The sequence below is a fragment of the Aulonocara sp. 'chitande type north' Nkhata Bay genome, linkage group LG8, assembly GCF_057382095.1.
Source record: "Aulonocara sp. 'chitande type north' Nkhata Bay isolate Kocher_YH1m ecotype deep benthic linkage group LG8, A_spYH_male_GT1.1, whole genome shotgun sequence".
In the NCBI taxonomy this organism is placed as follows: domain Eukaryota; kingdom Metazoa; phylum Chordata; class Actinopteri; order Cichliformes; family Cichlidae; genus Aulonocara; species Aulonocara sp. 'chitande type north' Nkhata Bay.
The window spans coordinates 20,302,439-20,313,940 of NC_141351.1; the positions used below are offsets into that span (position 1 = coordinate 20,302,439).

The window sequence follows — 11,502 nt, forward strand, 5'->3', positions numbered from 1 at the left end:
AAACACAGAGTCACAATTCTGAACTGATGCAGAAAAGGATGACAACTCATCACAGGATGAGAGAGATTAAGGCTCCTCTTCACCTGTATTGCCAAAGCTATCAAGCAGATCTAATGACCGTCAGCTGAGTGTGTCACTGTTTCAGTCATACTGTCAACAGAGGAAAGATCCTTTGGTCTATCCACCCATCATAAAACCTGCTACATGGCACAGACAGGAGAGCAATGCTTTTTCTGTGTCGACACAGCAAAACTAATAAAGGTTATACCAAGTGGAGTCCACTGAACCACAGTTGCATGTTTACATATATGGATAAATGTTTAGGCCTCTTGTAATTAACAAAAATAAATGGACAGAAATCAGTTTAACAACCGAGGGTAACCCTGGGAAAAAACAGGTTCGGCTGCTTTCTATTTCCAATCCTCGAAACTGGAGGGATGGAACAACAATCCTTGCAATTTCACCCGACGTGCTACACTGTGTTTTAGGAGTATTCCACTTGCAGCTACACATTCTGTCTTCTTAAAAATAGGAGACTTTTGCCTTTCTTTTCTTCTTTTAAATACGTGTCACATCTTGCTGCACAGGGCAAATTAGGAAGACAGGAAGTCAGACACAGAAGCACAATAAAACAAAAAAAAAGAATCTGGTCAACTTTCAAAATAAAAGACCACCTGCAGACTATATGCTTTGCTTGAGCAATGCTCACTGTGTGATTTTGAGATATTTTTATATATTTAAGTATAGCCCATGGCAAGAGTAGTCTGATAACATGTCTAGCAAATATCTTAAAATTACATTTAAAAAAATTCCCCAATCATTATACCCAGCAGGCAGTTGGACAATGTATCAGCTGAAATCCTGGTATTACAACCCTTCTGACACACAGACTTAGCATTCAGTTATGTTGGCTACAGCGATCCTTTCAAAGAAAATGCAAGAATGTACTGGGACATAAAGGACAAGAGGACAACTTTAGTTTGTTCTAAAGTTTAGAACTGCCCGATAGTTTTTATTTAGGGACTCAAATCTACTGATTTTACATAACTACAGTAATTTGTCTGACTGCTTTCTGAACACTACAATAGCTGGACTATGCACAGAAAAGAGCTACATGCTCTGCAAAATACTTCCAAGATGGATGTAATTATAGATTAGGAGCCAGCATTTTAAACTTACCCACTGAGTGAATACACTGTAATAAATGCATTTTTTTATGCTGAGGTTATCTGAATTTAACTAAGTGCAATTTCAGGACTTTAACCAGGACCAGCTTGAAAATATTAAATCAGAGTAGTTCAAAAACTCAGATTACATTATGGATTACATTAGATATACCACAAAGCAAGACCTAATATGTATAAAGCAAGGGAAATTCCTGGTTTGATTCAGATCACATTACAGGTGACAGCATACCAATCTGACATCCAAAGCTTTTGATAAACATGATTAAAAAGATGACTGCCACTTCAAACAAAACACAGATGCTAGCTACAGAATAAGACTGCATGTAAGAACGCGTTTGAAATAGAGGGCTGCGTTGGAGTTCTTTCATTGTTAAAAGCATGTGCTTCTGCTTGTTACGGAGGGTTAAAATGACGACGCTTCATTGTGTAAACAGATCATTTAGAATCAATTCCTGTTATTCTGCTGATTAAAAGGTACATTTAGAAACGTGAAAAGGATCAGAATAAGCTCTCACCACTGTCATATTACCCATTTCTTTATATTTTGATAGTAAAACAGGAAATAGGTGCAGCCATTTCTTAAAACGTCTGAAAACTTGCGTGGAAATACATATAACAGTTTAAACTCTCATAATTTCTTTAAGCAGCCTTCAGGAACAGTTCTTTAGACTTCCTGAAGGACATTCAAAGCTCTTCTTTGGATGATGGCTGCCTTTAATTCCATAATGAGAGGTCTGGCATAGGTGGAGGCCAATCCACGACTGATGGTGTTTTTATATCCGGTTCAATTTTTACTGCACTGGCAGTGAGACTGCCATGCTGAAGCTGTTGTCAGGCAGACACTTTCCAGATGGTACTGCACAGCGGATCAAAATGATTGTACTTTTCTGCACTCAGAATTCCATCAATTTTGACAAAATTTCCAACACCACTGCATTGAAGCTGCAAACCATGACAGAGCCTCTACTATGTGTTACAGATGGCTACTGTGCCTCTACAGACCTCTTTTGTAGATGTAGATGACAATTTGAAACAAAAATCTCAAATTTGGAATAATCATTTCATAAGTTTCATCAGTTGCCACTGATTTTCAAGCCAGTTCTGGTGTAACGGATCAAACTGACGGGACAGATTCATCTCTCAGGTCCCCTGTCAGGATTTCTTCTTTCAAAGGCAGTTCATCTAGTGCCCTGGGAATCACCTTGTTTGTGCAAAAAAATACTATTTTATGCTGGTCAGACTGTGTTATCCTCTAAAATTGGTCAGGTACAAGGATGGACTAAAATGAGCAGCAAAGAAAATTTCTGGAAGAACTTCAGAAAGACAACAACGACAAATGCCAAGAAAGTCTGGCTCCTTGGAATGAAAATATAAAGAAATGACTCAAGTGGCTCAAAACCTTTAACCAGTATTGTATTTTAAAATTTTTAGGAAAAAGCAAACCAAACACACCGCTACACGGAAATGGAAATAGACTGGAATTTATATAGTTTTCTTTTAGCCTTTCTGACCAACTCAAAGTGATTTAGACCGTATTTAACCACATATTCATACACAGCTGTATTATATACACTGGTAACACATGATTCTCTGCACAGCCTGTGCGTGTGTTCAGTCATGCACCAATCTACTCTAAAAGGGCTGGCCAAGATGCATCGAGAAGGAAGCATGCTGCGAGGGTAAATAATGCATGCCTACACAGGACATGAGAGAAGGATGTAGCTTCAAGTGTGTGGAGTGCATGGGCAGGGGGCTTGTGGGGGCTCGCTTGTGCGTGCCAGCCTCAGACAGCTCACCACAGAGCAGACGCGCAGAAACGAAAACTCTGTGCCTTCTTAACAAAGACAGAAATGACACCAGTCAGCCGCAGAGAAAGCCAGCTTGAATTTTCATCAAAACAAACACACAAAGTGACGATGCTGCCAAAATAGCTGAGCAGTAATTATTTGACAGTAAAAGGCCATATCGGGTTATATTATTTACACTGCCGGGGACTTCAGACCACCCCTCGGTATTTTAGGCTCTAGCCTCAAACTCTCATCTGACCCAATTATCCAATTAGCTGAAGTAGTGGCCAGACTAGAAGCCGATGACAGCTGGAACACCTGCAGTTGCTGCTCTCGGTGTGGGGTCCAGGAGTTACGTGACCCCGGCAATAAGCATATTTTAACTAATCTGAGCTACAGTGTAAACACCACAGACACTCTGCTCAAGAGGAAGCTGCAAACCTCTGAGGTAGTCATTCCTTACAGAGTATAGTCTGTGTGAAGCATTCCTCATTTTCAGACTTCATTGGAAATCTAAGCTACTTTAACTGGAAGGTCAAATAATTACATCCCTTTGCTCTCGGACCACACTGTATGACAGACATGACAGCATTAAGCCTTTTGACTGTGGCAGGAAACTCTAGACGACAAAACGCCATTGTTACGTGACTTCCAGCGCTTACACCCTTCCGTCAGTTTCCTAAATAGAGTAACATCTTAAAAAGAAACCACAACATTGCAGTTTGCCCTACGGGCACTTCCAAGTGGGACAAAACCCAGCCTTGCTTTTGATAGCTCAACTCAAGCTCTCTCTGCCAAAGCATTTCTTTCTCCCTCGGGGCACTTTCCTCCTTCCCTCAAGGTGGTTCAACAACTCTGTGGTCATACTGCTGTGCCTCTTCAGATGCTGAACATTAAGGGATTAGGGCGGAGCGGCAGAATCCATCGGAAGTGATCTTCACAAGAGTTTCTATCTGCTTTGATTTGTCTGTCAAGCTTTTGTTTGATTTACTTTTTGTATATTAAAAAAGTTCTTTGATCACAGCTAACCACACTATTAGTGAAGTCCCAGTATTTTTAAGATGAAAAGAATTTTTTTAAAGTCAGGAGATCAGAAGATGGGATGTTTGTCTTCTCCATTCCTTGATTTTCTGGATTATCAATAACAAATGCATAACCAAGGTGTTGAGCTCAGCTGCAGCCAGGTGAGGTTACATCTTAGAAAGAGGTGTAACGTATGACGGCAGTGACAGTGCAGCTGGCAATTATATAACAAACAACATCCCAGCTGCTTCTGTGCATATAATTACATTCTCCTCCAAACAAAGCAAAACAAACAACAACTGTTGGATTGTCTGTAGAAGGCCACATACTTTTTATACCAGCCGAGCCGAGGAAAACGAACACAAACCACACTAAACAGGTTTGCTTTTCTGACAGTGTTTCTTCTTTTAAATCACCTTTTAAGGTTTCCGCTTGCATGACTTTCAACCTACTTCAAAGTCAACTTCCCTTAAAGACAGGTGGTTAATTTGTCTGAAAAAATAAGCTCATCGCAAACTCCTTCCAGTTAAGACTATGATGACATGCAAAATGTGCCCACAGAGAACAAGGGATAAAGAAGGAGAATGAATCCAACTTGTGTGGGGGATCCAGCTCACATACCCAGCATCTAGCCACAAAAAGGGATGTCTTGGGCTCAAAGTAAACACTGATGGATTTCAGGCTTAAATACTCAAGGCCATTTGTGAAAACAGAGAGGAGTAATATTGCCACCGGGATCTCCTTACACGACATTGTGTATTTATCTTCAAAAACCATGTGAAGCATTCCTAAAATACTATACGTTCTTCCATGTGACACTTTTTCCCACATTAATAAGGCAAAATGAACTGGGAGATGTGTTACGACATTTATATCAGCCTCTTTCAAATTCACAATTAAGGAGTTATCATTTTAAATCAACAATTAGTTTGTGTTTTTGTAAGGGTATGCTGCAGGAAAAATAGACTAATAGAAATTGACTATCTGGCCAATTAGATTGATGGGTAGGAATTCAGCTTTCTATTGGGAGATCAGTTTATCATAAGGCAGTCAGAAGCAGTGTTTTCCATTCAAAATAAAGGACAAAAAGGGATTGCCTGCTATGTGTTGCGGAAGTAAATACAAGGAATGCACATTCAAGGTCATGCTGAAACAGCTGAAAGCCACAATAAAAGCAATTACCTGGAATGCATGACACTTCTGAGACCGTTTTATCCTTCCATGCAGAGATATACACCCCACATACCTCTCATCTATCAGTCAGAAGCCACTCAGTAGGGAATCCTAGGAAGAAAAGACTGCAGCCACCTGAACCTGTGCAGCCATCAAGCTTACAAGGGGTATTCTTGCTCCACTCACTGAACATAGTGCTTGACAATTTTCCCTGTCATCCTTGAATGCATCTCTACACCCTCTACATCTCTGCAAACCTGTAGTAATGGGAGTAAGGACTGTAACATTATGCAGGGAAATCAACGATCTCACTCAAGCAGTGGCACACAAAGACAGAGGGATCAACTACAGTGATGCCACTGTTTTTGATCATCAGGTTCTTGTGTGAAGTTAACCAGACAAAGTCCCTGAGCCACCTTTGAATATACATGAATAGTAAGTCAGAGGTTCTTTAAAGTCAAAGGAGCTCAAAAGGAGATTGAAAACAGAATGAACTCTGAACTTGAAAAGCATTTTCATGGTGTGAATAATGAATAGGCCTGAATGTTTAATGTACGCTAACTGGTAGCTTCATTAGTGGCCTGTTCATCTGCTTGTTAACGTAAATATGTAATCAGCCAATTCCACGGTAGCAACCCAATGCCTTTAGTTCAAGCTAAGCATCAGAACGAAGGAGATGAGGGACTTTGAAAGTGGTATAGTTGTTGGTGCACAGATACAGTAACAGTAACTCAAATAACCCCTGTCACAAGCAATATATGCATAAGAGCAGCAAGGAGAAGAGGAGAGGCTACAGGAGGAGAATATCGCAAAGGGTGCTACGTCAATAATCAGTAAGTCAATAAGAAAAAGAAAACTGAAGCTACAATTGCCACAAGCTCAGCAGAAGTAAGGAAAAACTTCACCTGATCTGATGAGCCTTTCTGCTACAATATTCAGTGGTTCATACTGGCAGTGTATAGTGCATATTTATATTTTCTTGGCACACAAATGAGGATTGTGTAAATGCCATCGCCTGCCAGACTATTGCTGGTGACCATGTCCTTCCCTTTATCTTCTGATGGCAGTTTCCAGCAGTATGATATGTCATGTCACAAAGCTCAAATCATCCCAGCTGACAAATCTGCAGCAGCTGTGTGATGCTATCATGTCAACAGGCGTCCAAATCTCTGGGAAAAGTTTCCAGCACCTTGTTGATTCTGTGCCACAAAGAATTCAGGGAGTTCTGAATGCAAAAGACTAAGTGCCTTGAGGTCCTACCTGAACATTAAGCCAACCAGAGATACACCTGTGGTGTCAACGTAGAATGAGAAAAAAGTGACTCATTCATTAAAAGTAAATGACTGATTTTGGGGGCGTGATGTGGATCCAACTGCATTTTCTCAGGTCTAGGGTTCAAAAATGACAATACTAGGCTGCTCCTCAAAATTGTGATTTTTATTCTTTGCTTTTCCATTTTTTTTTTTTTTTTTTACAATAGAAACCTTAATTCTATGTATTTTCAGGTCTTAACACACATTTACTCAATTTGCAAGTAGATCGAGGCACTAAAGGGAAATACCGCAGTTTCAGTGAAATATGAAGCCAAGTTGTAGCCTAACCTCAGGCCGAGTTAGTGGAATAAATGAAGATTGACAGGACGGATGTCAAGGAGGGCAAACAAATACAGGGACTCGCGTGGCACGAACAGTGGCTGCCGCCTCTTGCATCACTCAACGCTATGAATGTCTAGGAGTGCAGGCCTGGGCTCAACTATTTGGCGTGGAAAGAGGGAGACATTTTTCAAATACCTCAAGGATATTTACACACCTGCTTAGTGTGAGGTGTACCGAGGAGTCAGTTCTGTTTCACAGACAATATGATTTTAACCCTAGCAATGGACTGATTGACTCTATTCAGGCCCTAGTCCCAGCAACAAAACCGTGTAAACATGTGCACATTCATATTCATAGACATCTGCACCTAAATGGCACAATGCAAGTTTACGTTCAAGATGATCAGTGTTATTACAAACTCATTGACTTCCTGGCATTTCACTGTTGCAAAACAGTGAACACATGACTGAATCACACTGCTAGGAAGCCAGGGTGGGGGTAGGGGAGTCTGTTTCAAGGCCATGAACCTGCAGGGTAATCAAGGTCTTTGTCAAATTATAGGCCAAGAACACCACTAACCACAGTTCAATCCAGGGCTGAAGAAGAGGTCACCCATTATGTGAATATTATTAAGTCAGAGAGAATTCCGATGTACAACATCAACATTAGAGAGCAAGAGAAGGCCCTACTTTAGGCATTCTAAGTGTCTAAGTACACTAGCTCCCCTTTGTTTAAACCTTCAAAAAAGCTTTCAGCGTGGAACTAATAATAGCATTACAGTTAGCTCAATGCATTTTTGAGATGCGTAGCTAAAGAGGAATGTAGGCTGGGTAAATAAGGGGATGTGCTGGTCCGTTTAGCGTTTTTTGGAACATCTCTTAAAACAACTTAAAAAGAAAACTGTGGATGTGGGTCTCGGTCAACAGGCACGTTCATGTTGTCATAATATGTCTACAAAAAAACTATATAACACAACTTCAAGGCCAACAAATATCAGGCCAGTTCTGTGACGGGTCACTTTTGTTCCAAAAGGAAATTGGTACTAAAAATCAAAGTGATTCAAGACCACAAACATCTGCAATGTTTACTGCGATTCTTGAAGCAGTTAAAACAGCCCATGTGTTTAATATTTCTTGCTTTCTGGGACTTCTGTATTTGCAGGAAATTTAGCTGAGATTAACACAGGAGTAACTGCTGCTTGTTAAACTGCATACTCAATGACAATTTATTGACGAGTTGTTGGTTAAAATTCACTGCCAAACTATGAAAGCTGATACAATGTTTGTTTAAGCTCAAATGATTTTAATGCATATATGATGACTAGAATTTCTTAGTTTGTGTAAAAACCACATGCTAATATGTACAAAGGTGTGTATATATATATATATATGTTTGAAAGAAGAAAACAAACCTGGTTAATTGAATTGGCAGCACAAGAGGCAAGGCCTGTTCCCAAAGATGACACGAAAAACATGACTGGATCAAAGGGCACCGGAGCCATTGCAAAGCCGGCAGCTGCAGTTGTAACCACCAGAGCTGAAATAACGAAGGTGATAAAAAGAAAAGAAACAACATAATCCATTATAGTTTCTCAGAGTATTATCTCTCCAAAATAATATGTAAAACATTTAACATCCCTAGAAGGTTGATTCAGTGTAAACAAAGGAAAAGCACATAGTAGGACAAGACAAACTGCAACACATTAGATTTCAGCTTAGGCCCCTTTCCATGCACTTTATCTAAAAACTAATAGAATGACTTTAAGTTCTTGTATTAAAACTACTGAATTCCAATTGCTCCAAAGCTCCACTTAAATATGTAAAGTGACGGATTTCTTGTTATAACCCATTCCGATACAGAGGGAAATGAATTATAGTGAATCTCATGAAGACGATCAGTCCCACTGACTCACTCACTGAATGACTGGCACGAATCCCTGTTTATTATATTACTAAGCACAACAACATAGTCATGTCTATGTGCACATTTAACCCATCCACAGTAATCTTGTACATTTTTCTATTTATTTGACTGGTGTTCTCTACTTACTCAATTTTTACACAATGTCAGTGATTCTGTTTGCATGTCGGGTAAGTGTTTGCATGTTATTTCCTTTAGTTCATCATCACGTCTAGCTTTGCACAATTCACAGTAAATAATCCCTTTATCTTCTTATACTGGGCCTTGGTGGAGCCAGTCAAGCCATTTTAGTTCAGCTTTCTCCCGATTGGCTGCCCCTATCAAACAGAAGGTCTCAAAACCAGATAGGTGAGTTTGCTGTGCTCAAAACCAGAGTTGTGTGCCTGAGATGACAACATAAACATCCCTCCTCCCTAATATGAATCCAACAGTAGGAAAAGCTTTTTAAAGTATTTAGAACAGCCTGAATATTGAGTCAACTAATATTGTAATAATAAACTATATAAGTAAGTGTTGAATACTCTACCTGTTAGTTTAATTTTTGAAAGTCTTGCATAGATATCCGGTAAGTCAGCCCTATCAACCTTCAGCTGCTTCCACTGTCTATCTAGACGTGCCTGTTTTCCTTCTTCAGTCTCAACCTGGACATGTGGAGGCTCATCTGGAGTTCCAGTCATATGGGAAACGGAAACATTCTGCGCTGCTGCATTTTCTGCAGTGTGCTTCAAGACGGAGAGTTTATCTTGAGGCTTATGGGTTGCATCCTCTGCCTGTGGACCAGCATCTGTAGCTGCAGGATTGATGGTTGGTACTCGCTCCACTTGTCTTTCAACGCTGTCATCTCTCTCATCCACAATAGTCAGGACGGGTGCTTGTTTGGGGATGGCTCGCTGGTGAAGCTCACTCGTGTTCTTTGAAACATACTGGGGGGAAAAAACAAAAGCAAGGAGACTTATTGGGTAAATATTTTCTAATGGCAAAAAAGAGGCAAAAGAAGAAACTCTGCTAGCCTCAGAATACTGGGATAAATCAGCATTAACGATGAGCAAAAATGTTTAATAAACTGATTTTACGAGATACAATACGTTCGAAGACGACAAGATGATACCTGACGTTTGAGGAAGTTAAAATGTTGATACGTCAGCCAGTTTGAAGGATCTCTTCTGTGCAACTGAATAAGGCTGCGAGCAATCTGGTTGCATCGAGGAACATTTCGAGCTAGTTTCTGTTTCACACTTACACCAACAAAACCTACAAGAAACGCAAGACATAAAATTATTAAAAGTCACAGTTTGGTTAGATTTTCTTGGTCATTAAAAACTAAAACATGCTTTAATCAAAATTTTTCCTACATTTGTTGCCCAGATACATTTTGCTGCTCATTTCAGCATCCAAGAGAACACCACAGTCAATTTACTACTGCACAATCCCATTGCTCTTATTTGAAAATTTAACCAGCTAGCTCATCCCACGTCATGTGTCTTTCTCTGGCAAGGTAACCTGCTCAGTGCGGTGGTGATCTTTGTCATTCAGCTACGTGTGGTCATATTCGCTTGTCTGGTGGCTGTAAAGATCAGAAGGTTTGCTGCAAGCTCTAAGACCACTAAATTGCATTTGCAGCAGGTGGAGACTTGGTTTATATGTTTAACCAAGGCTGCAGAGCAGAAAACAACCTTGTTGCTACATGCAGTTCAAAAAGGATTTGGAGATTAGCAGGGAAACTGCTTAATTGCTACTTATTTTTTTACTATTTGTTTTAAAAAGCATGGGTGTTCATCTTTTTGTGCTCACACCCTACTGCCACAAATACTGTGAGAAATACTAGAAACCATGAGGAAAAAGCACATTTACTCTATGGACAGGGGGGGGGGGGAAATGACCAAATAAAATGAATGGATGGACAGACAGATAAAATAAAACACAATCAGCAGCCTTTGACGTGGTTTTCATACCACTGATGCAATGCCACAACTCAGAGATATATATTTCGTTATGCTACTAGCCTTCCTAAAACTTAATCCGACCCACCAAACTTACTTTCACATTAGTGGTAACACTTTCACTGTTATTTTCATTAAATACGATAGCTCGAACACAGCAAATCCTACTGTGGATAAAACGTTATCCTAAATTGCTGTTGACAGTGTCCTTAGACCGACTGGCGAAGCATCGAAGTTATGTCCAATATTGACTCTTCTTAAGGGTAAACGTTCGGTATTTTGACACCGCAGGTGCAATAATAGCCACAGTCGCTATATAGCCTTTTTTCCCCTTTGTAGATGCGACCGACTTCTGCTTGGGGTGCATACCCTCTATAAACAAGGTCAATGCTAGCCTATTGCCTACAGCTCAGTTGCATCTAGTTAGCTAAATGCTAAGCTAGTGAGCTAGCTTATGCCTTAGCATCAAGAGCTGATTTAAGCCGCCGCAGATTAAAATTGCGCTGAAAATAACGTCCCTTTGAACCAGATACAAATTTTATTGCATGTTACCTGACAGCCTGCTACATGGTGTTTTATACATTATCTCGAATCATAAAACCGGTTCCCGTTACGACCCCTTCACATGCAGCGAGTCGCCATTTTGACCTCCTTAGATAAAAACAAGTACTTCCGGGGGACGAGATGTTAAACAGGGAAGTGAGATTGGACGAACCGCAGGCACGTAAGAGGTTAGTATTAAGACACCAACAATCTCACCTAAAACTGGTGCAGTTATTATAACAAATAATATTTAACATATATTACTTGTAACATATTTTTAAACTCAGGCTAATATATATATATATATATATATATATATATATATATATATATA

At 39.9% G+C, this 11,502-nt stretch overlaps 1 protein-coding gene across 1 annotated transcript in view; it reads right to left on the bottom strand.

Annotated features, from left to right (window-relative positions):
• Positions 1 to 11,297, bottom strand: part of cox10 (cytochrome c oxidase assembly factor heme A:farnesyltransferase COX10) — a 33,709-nt gene extending 22,412 nt beyond the window's left edge. The window contains exons 1-4 of the mRNA XM_086304184.1: positions 11,178 to 11,297; positions 9,794 to 9,936; positions 9,212 to 9,608; positions 8,177 to 8,301 (exon numbers count right to left, since the gene is read on the bottom strand). Coding sequence (XP_086160310.1) covers positions 8,177 to 8,301; positions 9,212 to 9,608; positions 9,794 to 9,936; positions 11,178 to 11,208 — 696 coding nt within the window. The 5' untranslated portion in view covers positions 11,209 to 11,297. The remainder of the gene's footprint in view (positions 1 to 8,176; positions 8,302 to 9,211; positions 9,609 to 9,793; positions 9,937 to 11,177) is intronic.
• Positions 11,298 to 11,502: the final 205 nt, after the last annotated feature.